The sequence below is a fragment of the Oncorhynchus masou genome, chromosome 15 (assembly GCF_036934945.1).
Source record: "Oncorhynchus masou masou isolate Uvic2021 chromosome 15, UVic_Omas_1.1, whole genome shotgun sequence".
In the NCBI taxonomy this organism is placed as follows: domain Eukaryota; kingdom Metazoa; phylum Chordata; class Actinopteri; order Salmoniformes; family Salmonidae; genus Oncorhynchus; species Oncorhynchus masou.
Window position 1 is genome coordinate 26,583,611 of NC_088226.1, and position 18,693 is coordinate 26,602,303.

The 18,693-nt window shown below is 43.5% G+C and overlaps 1 protein-coding gene across 1 annotated transcript in view; it reads right to left on the bottom strand.

The window, feature by feature from the left end:
- LOC135556829 (BEN domain-containing protein 4-like) overlaps window positions 1-18,693 on the bottom strand; it is a 50,267-nt gene that overhangs the window by 20,490 nt on the left and 11,084 nt on the right. Inside the window, exons 2-3 of the mRNA XM_064990272.1 lie at window positions 10,291-10,704; window positions 9,834-9,925 (exon numbers count right to left, since the gene is read on the bottom strand). Coding sequence (XP_064846344.1) covers window positions 9,834-9,925; window positions 10,291-10,704 — 506 coding nt within the window. The remainder of the gene's footprint in view (window positions 1-9,833; window positions 9,926-10,290; window positions 10,705-18,693) is intronic.

The window sequence follows — 18,693 nt, forward strand, 5'->3', positions numbered from 1 at the left end:
ATTTGTTCTTAGCTGATTCCGTATGTGTTATTTCATAGTTGTGATGTCTTCATCATTATTCTACAATGTAGAAAATATTAAGAAATAAAGAAAAACTCTGGAATGAGTAGGTGTGTCCAAACTTTTGACTGGTATTTGCTTAATTAATTTGATTTAAATTGTGGTGCTTCTATTCCAAGAAAAACAAGAAAACCCTCTGGGTTTCCGTTAGGATAGAATGGAAAATATGGCGTTGTACAACATGACGGTTGGGAGTAGGCTACAGTACTTGGCTATTTAGCTAAAGAGACCAGGATTCAATTCCCTGATGGGAGGAAGGAGTAGGCTGTCCTTGTAAATAAGAATGTATTCTTAACTGACTTGACTAGTTAAATAAAGGTTGCAGTAAGAGCATAACATTTCTACACCTAATTGTATAATTGTAGTCTAACCAATACCCAAACGGAGATTCAGTGAAAATAAAAATCTAATTGATTTATCAAGACCAGTCCCCATGCTTGTCTCAGAGCAGTGCTAAAATAGTTGTAGGCTATTGCTTCAAATCCTATTGCGTCTAACTGCAATATGCTCTTTAAATAAATAAGACCTACACCACTTTAACAGCACATTACTCAACACTAGCGAGACTCATGTCGCCTACAGTAGGCCTACAGTATATTGAAAATTATGATGTGACTCTCCGCCAATAATTACATATAGAGGATTGGAGGATTCTAAATTAAAACCAAAAGCCGCCTCATGGGCCTCCCAGTGGTGGCCAGCACGGGTATCGAACCTGCATCTGTTTGCACTGTAGGAGCCACCATCCACTCCGGAGCCCCATCCACAAAGTATCAAAATACAGAAAGGTGTTGGTAAAGGTATTTTGTCCATAATGGGATATTATAATACTGTACATGGTGTCCAGTTCAGGATAACCGAAACATTTCTTAATTAAAGACTATCAGAAAGAATGTTAGTACTTATTTATTTTGATCCAAAGCCATGAATGAGTGAGTCACTCAACTTTATGTAGGTGCCGGGCTATATGACCGTGCCAACAACTTGATACTATATAACGATATTTTGGAGGTTATTTCGTTTAAAAAACAACGAAAAAGAGCGATTGTAATCTGAATAAAGGCCAAAATAATACTTTCAAAGGCCAAAACATTTATTTCTGATTTTAAAGGGAGAGAAACGCTGGGAAAATTGTGTAGGACTATGGGACCCCCAATCACGATCGGATGTGATACATAATAATACTTAATGTGGAATTATTACTTTTTTTCTCTAGGGGATAAACTGAAATTGCAACCAATCATGGCCGGTTGTGATACAGCCAACCTAACTTAGAAATACATTTCACAATAGAATTCACCCCTACACTCCTTCTAGGCAAGTCTATTATCAAGCTACCTGCTAAAAGCCATAATGGCGCTTTACAGTCGTGGGCAAAAATTTTGAAAATGACAGAAATATTAATTTCCATAAAGTCTGCTGCCTCAGTGTCTTTAGATATTTTTGTCAGATGTTACTATGGAATACTGAAGTATAATTACAAGCATTTCATACGTGTCAAAGGTTTTTATTGACAATTACATAAAGTTGATGCAAAGAGTCAATATTTGCAGTGTGTACCCTTCTTTTTCAAGATCTCTGCAATCCGCCCTGGCTTGCTGTCAATTAACTTATGGGCCACAACCTGACTGATGGCAGTCCATTCTTGCATAATCAATGCTTGGAGTTTGTCAGAATTTATGGGTTTTTGTTTGTCAACCTGCATCTTAAAGATTGACCACAATTTCTCAATGGGATTAAGGTCTGGGGAGTTTCCTGGCCATGAACCCAAAATATCGATGTTTTATTCCCTGAGCCACTTAGTTATCACTTTTGCCTCATGGCAAGGTGCTCCATCATGCTGGAAAAGGCATTGTTTGTCACCAAACTGTTCCTGGATGGTTGGGAGAAGATGCTCTCGGAGGATGTGTTGGTACCATTCTTTATTCATGGCTGTGTTCATGGCAAAATTGTGAGAGAGCCCACTGCCTTGGCTGAGAAGCAACCCCACACATGAATGGTCTCAAGATGCTTTACTGTTGGCATGACACAGGACTGATGGTAGCTCTCACCTTGTCTTCTCCGGAAAGGCTTTTTTCCGGATGTCCCAAACAATCGGAAAGGGGATTCATCAGAGAAAATGACTTTACCCCAGTCCTCAGCAGTCCAATACCTGTACCTTTTGCAGAATATCAGTCTGTCCCTGATGTTTTTCCTGGAGAGAAGTGGCTTCTTTTCTGCCCTTCTTGACACCAGGCCATCCTCCAAAAGTCTTCGCCTCAACTGTGTGTGCAGATGCACTCACACTTGCCTGCTGCCATTCCTGAGCCATCTCTGTACTGCTGGTGCCCCGATCCCGCAGCTGGATCAACTTTAGGAGACGGTAGAATCCTTCTTCACAACAATGTAACCACTCTCCTTGAAGTTCTTGATGATCCGATAAATGGTTGATTTATGTGCAATCTTACTTGCAGCAATATCCTTGTCTGTGAAGCCCTTTTGTGCAAAGCAATGATGACGGCACATGTTTCCTTGCAGGTAACCATATTTGACAGAGGAAGAACAATGATTCCAAGCACCCTCCTTTTGAAGCTTCCAGTCTCTTATTCCAACTCAATCAGCATGACAGAGTGATCTCCAGCCTTTCCTCGTCAACACTTAGAGAGAATCACTGACATGATGTCAGCTGGTCATTTTGTGGCAGGACTGAAATACAGTGAAAATGTTTTTGGGGGATTCAGTTCATTTACATGGCAGAGAAGGACTTTGCAATTAATTGCAATTCATCTGATCACTCTTCATAACATTCTTGAGTATATGCAAATTGCCATCATACAAACTGAGGCTACAGACTTTGTGAAAATTACCTGGGATATGTGGGATGCTATAGCGTCCCACCTGGCCAAAAGCCAGAGAAAATGCAGAGCGTCAAATTCAAATAAATTATTATAAAAATCAAGACTTTCATGAAATCACACATGTAAGATACCAAATTAAAGCTACACGCGTTGTGAATCCAGCCAACATGTGTCACGCCTTGGTCATTGTATTTTGTGTTTTCGTTATATATTTGGTCAGGCCAGGGTGTGACATGGGTTTATATATTGTATTTTCGTATTGGGGTTTGTATTATTTGGGATTGCGGCTGAGTAGGGGTGTTGTTTAGGTTTGGCTGCCTGAGGTGGTTCTCAATCAGAGTCAGGTGATTCTCGTTGTCTCTGATTGGGAACCGTATTTAGGTAGCAAGGGTTTCACTTTGTATTTTGTGGGTGATTGTTCCTGTCTCTGTGTTAGTGTTCACCAGACAGGCTGTATAGGTTTTTCACGTTCCGTTTGTTGTTTTTGTTATTTCATGTATCGTCATTTGTTCTATTAAAAACATGAGTAACCAACACGCTGCATTTCGGTCCGACTCTCTTTCGACAAACAAAGAACGCCGTTACAGAATCACCCACCACACACGGACCGAGCAGCGTGTTAACAGGCAGCTGGAGCAGCGAAGGGAGGACGTTATGGACAGCAGAGGATTGGAGTATACGACGTGGGAAGAAATAGACAGGTGGGCGGCCGACCCAGAGAGAGTGCCGGAGCCCGCCTGGGATTCGCTGGAGCAGTGCGAAGAGGGCTATAGGAGAATGGAGTCAAAAAGAAAGACACGGCGGCGCAGAGCGAAACCCGAAGATCAGCCCCAAAAATTTCTTGGGGGGAGGGGGGGGGGGGCTCAGAGGGAGAGTGGCTGAGTCAGGAGACAGACCGGAGCCAACTCTCCCTGTTTATCGTGAGGAGCCAAGGAGGAGACCAGAACTGGTGTTGGATGTGAGCGAAGTAGAGACTGTGAAGGAGTTAATGGGGAAATTGGAGGAGAGAGTAATGAGGGAGTTGCTAGTTTGGTGCTTTAGGTATAAGATTCGTCCGACGGAGCGTGTCGGGGATTTAATGGCACCTGGGTCAGCGCTCCATAATAGTCCTGAGGTGCGTGTTAGTCGGCTGGTGAAAAATGTGCCAGCCTCACGCACTAGGCCTCCTGTGTACCTACCTAGCCTTGCAGGTCCTGTGCCAGTCCTGCTCTCAGGCTCTCCAGTACACCTTCACGGTCCAGTCCATCCTGTGCCACCTTAACACACCAGTCCTCCGATGGTAGCTCCCCGCACCAGGCTTCCTGTGCGTGTCTTCGATCCAGTACCACCAGTTCCAGTACCACGCACCAGGCCTTCAGTGCGCCTCGCCTGTTCAGCGCATCCAGCGCTTTCTCCCTCTCCTGCGCTGTCGGAGTCTCCCGCCTGTTCAGCGTTTCTAGAGCCTTCCTCCTCTACAGCGCTGCCGGAGCCTCCTGCCTGTTCGGAGCAGCCTGAGCTGCCAGTCTGCATGGAGCAGCTAGAGCTGCCAGTCTGCATGGAGCAGTTAGAGCTGCCAGTCTGCATGGAGCAGCTAGAGCTGCCAGTTTGCATGGAGCAGCTAGAGCTGCCAGTCTGCATGGAGCAGCCAGAGCTGTCAGTCTGCATGGAGCAGCCAGAGTTGCCAGTCTGCATGGAGCAGCTAGAGCTGCCAGTCTGCATGGGGCAGCCAGAGCTGTCAGTCTGCTTGGAGCAGCCAGAGTTGCCAGTCTGCATGGAGTTGCCAGTCTGCATGGAGTTGCCAGTCTGCATGGAGTTGCCAGTCTGCATGGAGTTGCCAGTCAGCCAGACTCTTCCAGATCTGCCAGACAGCCAGACTCTTCCAGATCTGCCAGTCAGCCAGACTCTTCCAGATCTGCCAGTCAGCCAGACACTTCAAGATCTGCCAGACAGCCAGACTCTTCCAGATCTGCCAGTCAGCCAGACGCTTCCAGATCTGCCAGTCAGCCAGACTCTTCCAGATCTGCCAGTCAGCCAGACTCTTCCAGATCTGCCAGTCAGCCAGACTCTTCCAGATCTGCCAGTCAGCCAGATTCTTCCAGATCTGCCAGTCAGCCAGATTCTTCCAGATCTGCCAGTCAGCCAGACTCTTCCAGATCCGCCAGTCAGCCAGACTCTTCCAGATCCGCCAGTCAGCCAGACTCTTCCAGATCCGCCAGTCAGCCAGACTCTTCCAGATCCGCCAGTCAGCCAGACTCTTCCAGATCCGCCAGTCAGCCAGACTCTTCCAGATCCGCCAGTCAGCCAGACTCTTCCAGATCCGCCAGTCAGCCAGATTCTTCCAGATCCGCCAGTCAGCCAGATTCTTCCAGATCTGCCAGTCAGCCAGACTCTTCCAGATCTGCCATTCAGCCAGACTCTTCCAGATCTGCCAGTCAGCCAGACTCTTCCAGATCTGCCAGTCAGCCAGACTCTTCCAGATCTGCCAGTCAGCCAGACTCTTCCAGATCTGCCAGTCAGCCAGACTCTTCCAGATCTGCCAGTCAGCCAGACTTCCAGATCTGCCAGTCAGCCAGACTCTTCCAGATCCGCCAGTCAGCCAGACTCTTCCAGATCTGCTATTCAGCCAGACTCTTCCAGATCTGCCAGTCAGCCAGACTCTTCCAGATCTGCCAGTCAGCCAGACCCTTCCAGATCTGCCAGTCAGCCAGACTCTTCCAGATTTGCCAGTCAGCCAGACTCTTCCAGATCTGCCAGTCAGCCAGACTCTTCCAGATCTGCTATTCAGCCAGACTCTTCCAGATCTGCCAGTCAGCCAGACTCTTCCAGATCTGCTAGTCAACCAGACTCTTCCAGATCCGCCAGTCAGCAAGGATCCGCCAGTCAGCCAGGATCCGCCAGTCAGCCAGGATCTGCCAGATCTGATAGTCAGCCAGGATCCGCCAGTCAGCCAGGATCTGCCGGAACCACCAGCAAGCCAGGATCTGGTAGATCCATCAACCTGCCTGAGCTTCCTCTCACTCCTGAGCTTCCTCTCACTCCTGAGCTTCCTCTCACTCCCGAGCTTCCTCTCACTCCCGAGCTTCCTCTCACTCCCGAGCTTCCTCTCACTCCCGAGCTTTCTCTCACTCCCGAGCATTCTCTCACTCCCGAGCTTTCTCTCAGTCCCGATCTGCCTCAGTCCCGAGCTGTCCTTCAGTCCCGATCTGCTCCTCAGTCCAGTGGGGTTCTGGGTGAGGACTATTCGGCCATGGTCGGCGGCGAGGGTGGATCATCCTAGGACGCGAAGGGGAGGAACTATGACATTTATGGAGTGGGGTCCACGTCCCGAGCCGGAACCGCCACCATGGACAGACGCCCACCCGGACCCGCCCTATGGTTTTGAGGTGCGTCCGGGAGTCCGCACCTTAGGGGGGGGGGTTCTGTCACGCCTTGGTCATTGTATTTTGTGTTTTCGTTATATATTTGGTCAGGCCAGGGTGTGACATGGGTTTATATATTGTATTTTCGTATTGGGGTTTGTAGTATTTGGGATTGCGGCTGAGTAGGGGTGTTGTTTAGGTTTGGCTGCCTGAGGCGGTTCTCAATCAGAGTCAGGTGATTCTCGTTGTCTCTGATTGGGAACCGTATTTAGGTAGACTGGGTTTCACTTTGTATTTCGTGGGTGATTGTTCCTGTCTCTGTGTTAGTGTTCCCCAGACAGGCTGTATAGGTTTTTCACGTTCCGTTTGTTGTTTTTGTTATTTCATGTATCGTCATTTGTTCTATTAAAAACATGAGTAACCAACACGCTGCATTTCGGTCCGACTCTCTTTCGACAAACGAAGAACGCCGTTACAACATGTCAGATTTCAAAAAAGCTTTTCAGCGAAAACTTATCTGAGAGTAGCACATCCGTAAACAAAGAGAGAAAACATATTTCAACCCTGCAGGTGCGACACAAAACGCAGAAATAAAAATATAAATCATGCCTTACCTTTGATGAGCTTCTTCTGTTGGCACTCCAATATGTCCCATAAACATCACAAATGGTCCTTTTGTTCGATTAATTCTGTCGATATATATACAAAATGTCCATTTATTTGGCGCGTTTGATCCAGAAAAACACCGGTTCCAACTTGCGCAACGTCACTACAAAATAAATAATAAATAAAGTAAATAATTGATCAAATTGAAGACGGGATGATTTGTGTTCAATACAGGAAGAAAACAAACTGACGCTACCTTTCTGGTCATGCGCTTCTAACAAACAGTACACTTGAAGTGACCCTCGTTTTGAACAGGGCTACTTCTTCATTACAAAAAGGAAAAACCTCAACCAATTTCTAAAGACTGCTGACATCCACTGGAAGCGGTAGAAACTGCAACAAGGTCCCTTAGAAATCTGGATTCCCAATGAAAACTCATTGAAAAGAGAGTGACCTCAAAAAAATAATCTGAATGGTTTTTCCTCAGGGTTTCGCCTGCTACATAAGTTCTGTTATACTCACAGACATGATTCAAACAGTTTTAGAAACTTCAGGGTGAGACATTGTTACTAATTTGTAAATAAAGCCAGTTTGCTATTTAGAATAATTTCTTTTTGTTTTTAGAGGGAGAGAAACCAAAAACCTATAGTCATCTCATGGGTCTCCCAGTTGAGGCCAGCACAGGTATTGAACCAGCATCTGTAACAACACAGCTTTTACTGCTATGCAGTGTCTTAAACCATTGCGCCACTCAGGCACTGGTTGGGAGTGGGCTACAGTACTACAGTAAGAGAAAAATAATCCTAACAAAATAAAATAATAAAAATCTTAGTGTAACAACAGTTTTAGTAATTAATACTGAAGTCGTGTACAATTATCAGTTCCTATTTAGGTTTATGTCGCCCATTCATTGTTAGTTAGAGACACAGTAGGACCCAAAAGCAAAATCAGTGCTCTAACTCCCCCCTTGCGCTGGTCTGGAGCAATGAAGTGGTGACGCAGGGTACCGTAATAAACCACAAATTACCTCAAAGTCGCACAGCATAATTGCAAAACTTTTAGTGGAGCAACCACTGTATGTTAAGCCTATTCCCTGTAGTCACCTGGCACTACTTTGTAATGTCTGTACATTTAAATGTTATGTTCCTAATGTGTCCTTTTTTGTATCTCCCTACCAGACTACCACAGCCTTGTTATCCACATCCTATCTTGAAGGCCTTACAAGCCACAACTCCTAAGACATCCTTGGTAACCTTGCCACCGGCCTTACTAGCCCTACAAAATCACCATTCCAAACCCTCCCCACTGTGTGTGTGTTACTCCTAAACCTGGATTCCTGTGCAATCTCCTCATTTTCATTCTGACTGATGCTCCATGGTGGCAACAACAGTCCTGAACGTAGATTACTCTGTCCTAGTCATTTTCCTCTGCAGGGTTTTGTTTCTCCCTAACCCTAAAGCCTGTGGCAGTATGGGAGCAGTCCAATCAAACCAGTCACCGGGTTTCTGGAATGTCAAAAACAACATTCTTCTGTTGCATAAATGTGAATTATTAATTAATGTACTCTTACGTTTACAATGAGAAGCAAAACTATCAACTCCATAAAACATTTTTTTTTCTCATAATTCTCATGCTGAGAAAGCAACACAGGTGTTTAGGTGATATTTGATTAAGGCCAATTCCTTAAAGACAATAACTAAGGGGATTTCACACCAAAGTGGTTTTGTGCTGATTTTCTGAACTCCCCCTTAGTTTGGACTGGTGTGAACACTATCGGCACCTGGGAGCACACTAAACAATGAACCGTGGTTTGCTAAAAAAAAAGGGGGGGGTTTGGTCTGATTCCATTCAGACCATGGTGCGGTTTGCTGCAGGTGTGAATGCAGTCTGGACCAAACACAAGAAAATAATCAGAGATGGGCAGTATTGCTGGTTTGACTGCCAGCATTTTATAAAATGCACGCAGTACCATAACTTTCTCTGAAACATTGAGTAGCAGTGCATATGATGCAGATTAGGGAGCTATACTGGGGATACAGGCTACTGACTATTCATGTCTCTGAGTGGCTATTCCTCTGTTTCCTCACGCATGTTGGAAGACCCAAAAAAATAATACGAAGTTTGGGACACGATATGCTTCTTGAGAATCATAGATTTAATGTGAGAATTTTTCTCCAATAAACAAAGGACACGTGGTTTTGTTCAGGCATTTTAGTTAGTTTGACATTTGGCAATGTGAAACCAACTCGCCCAAATGACAAAAATACAATGTCACAAATAACTGAACTCTGATTCAAACTATAGCGCAGAACAGTAAATAAATAGGGGTCATTAAGTTACATAAAACATCATGAAAACACAAACTGTAACGGCTTTCTTTATGTGCAGGAGAGTCGGACCAAAATGCGGCGTGGCTATTGAGATTCATGTTTTAATGAAACAAAGGAAACACAAATCAATACAAAAACAACAAATGTAACGCGAAAACCGAAACAGCCTATACTGGTGCAAAGTAACACAGAGACAGGAACAAGGACAATCACCCACAAAACCCAACACCAAACAGGCTACCTAAATATGGTTCCCAATCAGAGACAATGACTAACACCTGCCTCTGATTGAGAACCATATCAGGCCAAACATAGAACTAGACAAACTAGACATGTGACATAGAATGCCCACTCATATCACACCCTGACCAAACAAAACATAGAAACATACAAGGCAAACTATGGTCAGGGTGTGACACAAACCTCATATGTTGTCTGTTCTTCTTCCTGTAGAGAGAGAGAGAGAGAGCGCTATTTAGATATAGAAGTTCACCCTGGTGTCTTATTTTGCATTTGTTATGTAACATCTATAATATACACATTATGACCACTGAAACATACAGTATCAAACAGTAGAGTACAGTATCTGACAGAACTGGAACAGACCAAGAGTATGTATTTTTATAAAAACATGTGTGTTTTCTGACAAACTGCTTGCTTACCTCGGTTTGTTGCTCCTGTGACATGGGCTGTATAAACTGGTTATGGTGCTGGAGAACAGTCTTGAAGAAGTCCAGCACAGTCTGGCAGGGAGCTGGAAGGAGATCAAGGGCTTCATTTATAAAACCCATCAAAAACATTTCATTGTAAATTGTGCATCTGACAAAAGTCACAGCAACAATGTGATTTACTTAATCTTGACATGAAAAGTAATGTATGACACCACATTGTGTTGGTGCTGTGTCATTATTGTGCAATTCTTATGCTGAGTCACAGAGTAAAAGCCCAAATCCATTGAGTGTTTTGTCTTGGGCAGCAAATTGAGCACATTGTCTCACTTAAGTTAAGACTGACGTGGTGATTATTTCATATCCACATACCAAGTCATCATCTCACATGAATCTGCATAAACTGTAGAAATTGCCATTACTGTGCTCTATTATCCCGAAAGCCCTGTACTGTACCTGGTATGTTGTCCAGCTTGTTGCGCAGCTCTTCGTTCTCCTTCTGCAGACACAGCATCTCCTGCTTCCAGCTCCACACAGCGAGGGCAGCAGCGCTCCTCTTCCTCCTCCTGCAGGGTGGACGAGCGGTGGCCATAGGACTCCGAAGGGGCTGGGGAGCTCCAGCCCCTAAGGTTATTGCTGGGTGACACCCTAAACTCGGCCGATTGGACTCGCTCTCCCTCGAGGCCCAGGTCCGGGTGGGGCTGCTGGGGCCCGGTGAACAGGTAGCTCTGGAGGGACTTTGTGAAGATGTGCAGGAATGCGTATGTTTGTTTTTGGCTCCAGTGACTGTGCTGGGCTTCATCATCAGGATCAACGGTGGAGCTCTCCCTGGGCTGTGGCTTGCCCAGGTTGGGGCAGTGACCCACTTACATTTACATTTACATTTAAGTCATTTAGCAGACGCTCTTATCCAGAGCGACTTACAAATTGGTGAATTCACCTTCTGACATCCAGTGGAACAGCCACTTTACAATAGTGCATCTAAGTCATCACTTGACCCGCGTCTGGCTTTGACTCCCCCCCAGGCCCAGAGAGGCAGCTTTCCTCCTGCTTGATGTGGGAGGTAACGGAGGAGGGCAGAGGATCTTGGGGCTCCACGAACCGGCCACCGTTGAGGAGTGAGTACACGGCTACACTCCTGTGCGAAAGCATCCAAGATGAGACGGTTTTCTAGAAGCAGAGGAGTCAAGACACAATGATAGCCAAGGCATTCAATATGACATTCAAGTCAATCAGTATATTTTGGCATCAACTTTTTGAGCACATTTCTACATTTCCGCTGTCCTGAATTACTTGTCCTGATTTACTTGTCCTGAATTACTTGTCCTGATTTACTTGGCATTGAATTGATGGATCAAAAAACTAAGATCAGCATCGACTAGATCGGTTGTTCGTCATAATACTGTAGGATTGCTTGAGTTTTATCCCTTTCTCAGGCACCCCTACTTGACTCTCAGATTCTGTATAAAGGTGTCACAGTGCAACATCCTGTTGAAGCCTGTCTGTTTCCGGCCGTGGGGGGCATCGTTACTAAATGGTTCTGTCAACCATTTGAGCTGTGCTACACAGGTTTCTGCATCGCTGCTCTGGCTTCCTCATCACCCACGTTCTCACACTCTCTATCTGGCTTTTCCTCTTTCAAATGTTCTACCATCTTTTACAATAGTACAGGGTCCCTCTATTCAATTGCACTCTTGTAAAGGAAGATGAGTCAGACCTCAATGTCTAGGCCTGTACTTGTCTATTTCTTGCCATTGCTGCCTCTGGTTCCTATTTGCGGCTTAAAGGCCTAGTACAGTCAAAAACATATATTTTTTTCTGTATTTTATATGTATTTCCACACTATGCGGTTGGAATTAGTTGATAGACCAATAAGAAAGTTCCAAACCTCTATGCCAAATTTTCTCCTCTCCCCTCAGACCACTGCCTGACAGTCATAGAGAAATTTTTGCTTGACAAAATTGGTCTTACTAAGAAGATATTTCTTTTTTATTTGAAAATACTGGGGCCATACTTGAGAACATAAGCAAGCATTGAAAGTCCAATGGGTTCTCATGCACAAAATGCCAATGAAAAGCGTAGATTAAAATTAATGTGAGAGAACGCTAAATTGTAGCTGGTCTCATCAGATAACATGGCACACGTTAGCCCTATGCTAACCTCAACAGATGGTACTGATTATATCCAGGCACAACTTCTTCATCAGCCTATAAAAGATCTTCGACTTTATATCTGCCAACCAATGGCATTTCTTAAAATAGGTCAATCCCACGTTTTGTGTTGATTAGTTTCACACAAATCCATGTGCTTTTATGAGGAAAATAAGTTTATTGTATATTGTAAAAAAAAAGAAAAGAAAAGAAAAGGAGGACCTTATAGATTTGGCAAATTGCAGTCATGTAGGCTATCATTGTCAACTTTGCTTCTCAGTGGCACACACTGCTAAAGCAGATGACTCACAGCTGATACTGCACTTTAACCTTTTAACACAAACTTTTTTTCTTCTTTTTTTTGTTGCCTTTACCTCCCTTATCTCACCTCATTTGCTCTCATTGTATATAGACTTATTTTTCTACTGTACTATTGACTGTATCTTTGTTTTACTCCATGTGTAACTCTGTGTCGTTGTATGTGTCGAACTGCTTTGCTTTATCTTGGCCAGGTCGCAATTGTAAATGAGAACTTGTTCTCAACTTGCCTACCAGGTTAAATAAAGGTGAAAAATAAAAAATAAATAAGACGTGGGTTCAAGTCTACCTGGCTACCTGGACTATTTGCATTGCCCCCCCCCAACCCCTCTTCTACACTGCTGCTACTCTCTGTTTATCATATATGCATAGTCGCTTTAACCATACCTACATGTACATACTACCTCAATTTGCCCGACTCAATTAGCCCACATTTTTACGAGGATTAAATGTCAGGAATTGTGAAAAACTGAGTTAAAATGTATTTGGCTAAGGTGTATGTAAACTTCCGACTTCAACTGTAAATCAACATTTCAAAGGGGGGGGTGACTAATGTGAGATTCAAACCCTTCCACAATATGTGACCATTACATGTACTAATCACTTTAAACAGAGAACATTTTGCCCAGTCAGTCAAATGATCATCAGAACAGGCTGTTGGACTTCTATATGTTAAGGATACTTCCCTTGATGAACAAGTTTTGGAACACTCTCAACTACCTCAACAACTTTAAATGGCTGATGCACTTGTGCCAGGATATAATCAGTGCTTACTGTTGAAGTTAGAATAGGGCTAACTTGTGCCATGTTATCCCATGGGACGAGCTACTATTTAGCGTTCGGTCACATGCAAGTAAATCAACGCTTTCCATTGGCTGATACGCATTTTGTGCGTGAGAACCCATTTCACTTTTTAATACATGCTTATGTTTGTAAGTATGACCCCCAGTCACTGTAAGGTATATTTGTTACCCAGACGTGATTTGACAGAGATAAAACGGACATTTACATTGGGCATTTAATAGACCAATAAGAAAGAGCGTTCCAAACCTCTCTGCCAATAACAGCTAGTTGTCAATTTTCCCCTCCCCACTCCCAGACCGTCCTAGCAAAATTATTGCTAGAGAAATTGCTCTTGCTAAGAAGCTATTTTTGTTCCTTGTTGACCATTTTAATTGAAAGCAATTACTTAATTGTTACGCAGCAATGATTTGATATTGAGATAAAAACGGCTGCATTGGACAATTTTAGGGTTGGGTTGCTGAACTTTTGACAAATGCATTTGATTTTATGTAAGCTGATGTCCTCCCCCTCCTCCTCCTGAGGTTTGTAATAATATTTTAAAGATAATACACAACGCAGAGGACGAAAGGACTAGAATAAACAATCAATGGAAATAGAGTTTTTTCTGTAATATCAATGGGTCAGAGACATGGGAGGAATTTCAGTCCGGGACTCATAGCTACATGGCTCAATGGACCAAATTGTTTATACATTGAATCTGAAATAGGATACTTGTTATTTGGCTATTGGTCCAGTTTTATTGCAAGGAATTCTAATTGGTCAACCACAGGCTAGGGCTGGGTTATTTAAACTACATCCTGTCCCTTTGTTCTGTGGAGAGAATCACTGAGGACAGGGGAGCATGAACATCTACCTCACCGCATGATGTGTTATCTTTGAATTTACCTATTTTCCTCCCCCTGATTTGCTTTGGGGTCTGTGTTATTGAAGAATAACATCAACTGCTAACATTTGGTGCCGTGACCCGGATGAATTGGTCTGAACAACAACAAGAAAAAACAAATCAAATCTGTTGATCCAGAAGAAAGAGAGAAGGCTGAGCGCAATCCACTTTGGGAGTCAACTCTTAATCTCCTAATTGACGGCTGAAGTGCTGGGTGAGTGTAGACCAATATCATTTTAAAAGAACCAAATCAGGGTAAAATTTGTGCATGCAATGAGTGATATGTATCTGTGATGTATAAGGTTCAAATCCATTGTTCTCTATTATAGGGATTTAAGTCCTCTATTAAAAGGTTAGAGTCCTTTCTTTTTGTGAAACCTTCTTGTTGGATAGAAGGGAGTTTCTAATTGAGTAGCAATCTTTACACGTGTGGTTAATGTATGCCTTTCAACAAGCTTTTTGAAGTGAACATACATTTTTATTGGTAGCCAGGCTCTACATTAACAATGTGTTCTAGAAGAGGTTTAAGTCCTCAAAAAGGATATATTTTGGGGTTAAATAAATATATAAACATAGAGATATATAATATACAACTTTTTAGTTAATATAATGCCATTGTTAAGTGGGAAAACCACTCTGGAAAAGGGTGGAACAGCTCCTCCGGTTGTGAGCATGAAAGATATTTTAAATTTACTGTCTCGTGATATGAAAAACAATTTCAAAGTATAGGCAAGAGATAATAAAGAAATATTGTCATTGTTGACAAAGATGGAATATGGAATCTGTCTGGCATACAAAAAGCTTGGGGGAAAATACAGAGAATGTCTAATTCCTTGACAAAGACATGATGGTCTTTAACTGTTTTAGCCGAAGTAAGAAAATGGGATGAGAAATTATTTCTAGAGAATCATGACAGGACATTTAAGAGAGATAAATAAAGTTTAAGGGCTCTTGGTGAACAGAAGAAATTCAACAATTACAGACAAGGGTCGTAAAAACAGACTTTACCCCCATCTGTGGACCATTTGTTCCCACAATCTACCCTCAGGCTGAGTTGCGCAAGGATGGTCAGGTTTCAAGCATCTGGTCAGCATTGCCTGGCTTTGAGTCAACAGATACTGACAGCAGTGACGAACGATGTCTTAGGCCAACCAGAACACAGGCTGTAAAAGGTAGTAAAGACAAACCTTCAGTGACAGTAATTACACATAAATACGCATCTCCAAAACAGTTGAATGGTCAAAAACCTTGAAACATCCACGAGAAGTGGGTATGAAAACGTGGGACCATTTGAAGCATTATAAGAAACTCTGCAATCTACATCCTTATGATGGGTTACAGTTATTAGCCTTTGTTTCGAACAACCGTGAACATGGTGTACATGAATAAAAGGTTTAAAGAGCTGTGGGTGGTGAAGAGCAAGATGTGGCCAATGGATGTGCAGGTTCCGAGTGTGGTGTCTGGAAAATAACCTCACACTCAACGTCAACAAAACAAAGGAGATGATTGTGGACTTCAGGAAACAGCAGAGGGAGCAGCCCCCGATCCACATCAACGGGACAGTAGTGGAGTGGGCAGAAAGTTTTAAGTTCCCCGGGTTACACATCAAGGACAAACTGAATTGGTCCACCCACACAGACAGCGTTGTGAAGAAGGCACAGCAGCACCTCTTCAACCTCAGGAGGCTGAAGAAATTCAGCTTGTCACCAAAAGCACTCACAAACTTCTACAGATGCACAATCTGGTACGGCAACTGCTCCGTCCACAACCGTAAGGCTATCCAGAGGGTAGCGAGGTCTGCACAACGCATCACCGGAGGCAAACTACCTGCCCTCCAGGACACCTACACCACCCAATGTCACAGGAAGGCCATAAAGATCATCAAGGACAACAACCACCCGAGCTACTGCCTGTTCACAACGCTATCATCCAGAAGGTGAAGTCGGTACAGGTGCATCAAAGCAAGGACCGAGAGACTGAAAAACAGCTTCTATCTCAAGGCCATCAGACTGTTAAACAGCCATCACTAACTTTGAGTGGCTGCTGCCAACATACTGACTCAACTCCAGCCACTTTAATAATGGAAATTGATGTAAAAAATGTATCACTAGCCACTTTAAACTATGCCACTTTTATGTTTACATACCCTACATTACTCATCTCATATGTATATACTGTACTCGATACCATCTACTGCATCTTGCCTGTGCGGTTCTGAACCATCAGTCATTCATATATCTTTATGTACATATTCTTTATCCCATTACACTTGTGTGTATAAGGTAGTAGTTGTGGAATTGTTAGGTTAGATTACTCGTTGGTTATTACTCCATTGACGGAACTAGAAGCACAAGCATTTCGCTACACTCGCATTAACATCTACTAACCATGTGTATGTAAAAAATAAAATTTGATTTGATTTGACATGTTTTCCATAAGGGTTTGACCAATGCAACCACCAATTGGGGAGAGGTAACCAAATGTTTCCAAAAACCGAAAGAACCGTTTGTTGAATTTGAAGAAAGGTTTAGAACAGAGGAGGTTAGACACAGTGGGTTACATTGGCATTGAACATGTCACCCTCCCTAGGAGAGGGGGTGACCTTGATAATTTATTGTTAAAATGAGAGGCTGCCTGGATGTTTAATTTAAAGACCCTTGCGCCCTTCGGTCTCAACGTAGACTTTGATCTGAAGCCATTCTTGTGATTATTGTGACTTTGCCATTGCAATTGTTTGTATAAATTTAAATTAAATTAAATTAATCTATGATCGTATGCTATCCATTTGTTGTTTGCATGCTGTTCTTTGTATGACATTTTAATATTTGATTATTAACCAATGATATTAGGCCACTCTTGGCCATGATTACAGACACCTGTGTCTTTTGACACTATATAAACGAGTCATCCCACAGTGTTTGTGATTATACCCTGATGGAAGACAGCTTGGCTGTCGAAACGTTGGCAATTTCATTTTTGCATTTGAGCTCCTAGAGTGTGCGGCTCTCTTTTATTTTCAAGTTTCTACTCCACTAGCCAGCACCTCGTCTTAATAGGTGTGTGTTTCTTTTTCTTCTAGACACAGTGGGTTAACTGACATGGAAGATGAAGATGCCCTATTTTTGGAGGAATTGAGTGTAATCACTCATCAGCTTATGCAATCCCTACATGATGATTTGCAAAAAACTATTGTTTCCACAACTAATGACTGGGAGAGACAAAACTACGACAACATAATTTACAAGTTGTCACAACTGGACAGGGACATCCATCAACATAATAAACCAGCTGTTATCAGAGTTGTGCAGGTTCCGAGTGAAACCAACAACATTATTCGTTTAGCAGAAGAGAAACCTGGGGAACGTCATTATTGCGGGATTTCTGGTCACTGGCAACGAGAATGTCGGAAAAGAAAACGTGTTAGGAATGGCCAGGAGAAGCAGGGTCCATCTAAAGGAAAATGGAATCAAGACAACGGCCCCAACGACACAATGCAACGCAGAAATTTAAGAAGCTCTCTCTGGCTCAGCAGCAGCGTTTGCTGGATGCTGTGGAGGTCAACTAACAGATTCCCTCTTTACGTCCCATCTCAGCTGGTGTACATATGAAATCAGGTGGAATATATGTGAACATGATGGTTAAAAAATGTGCAGTATATTTTTTTGTAGATATGGGTGCTGAAGTCCCTGTATTGTCCATATCTTATGCAAAACATATGCCCTCAGTACACGGGCAAGAAGATGAGAGCAACAGGAGTGGGGTGGGGAGAGACAGATATGAAACAGACCAAACCATTATCAATTTCTACTGGTCCAATGAAGATTGAAACAGGGGTGTGGATAGGCTCAGTTGAACAACCTATTTTAGGCCTTGATGTTATTATGCAACTTGACTCTACATTGGAACATGTTTGAATGGAAGGTGATGTGGCAAATTAGACAACTGCAGGGATCTACGGTTCAGAACCATCCTATTTGGACTACGAAGAAAAATTAGTGTGGAGCTTTGGATATGGAACCAGTGTGCTTGACAGGTGTTGCCCCACCTTGCACTTAACAATATCCCATTAGCAAGGAAGCTATGGATGCTACTAAAGTTGTGATTAAAGATCTATGGGACAAAGGTATAGTTGAAAAGACACAATGTTGTACGGATCTGCTATTTTTTTACACTTTAGAGCCGGCACCCCCATCAGGAGCCATCTAACTAGCTACTAGCTAGTAGTCAGTTAGCCACTCACCGTTAACTCGGACATCAGCCAACCTCAGCCCGATCAATTCCTGCCAGTCTGCACAGCGCGATATCAACCCAGAGCATATCGTACTGCTTTTTCTGTACCACATCTCCTGGATTCCTACCGCAAGCTCTGAACCTTTACACAGGAACACCACAGCAGGCTAGCTGCTTTCCGAGTGGCTACTCCTGGCTAACGTCTCTGTCCCGAAGCAAGCACCAGTTAGCCTGGAGCTAGCCTCGAGCTAGGCCCATCTCCCGGCTTACCGAAGAGGTACATCAGCCAATTCTTGGGCTACAATACCTATTTTGCCAATTGTCATAGACACTTTTACTGCCGACAACGGAGCCCCGCCGATCCATCCCGATTGGTCTGCCAACGTAACCGTCCGAGGGGGTTTCAACATGCTCTTCCATTGTGATGTCCCCCGGAGGCCCATTTGCTAGCCCCGGCTCACATAGCTAA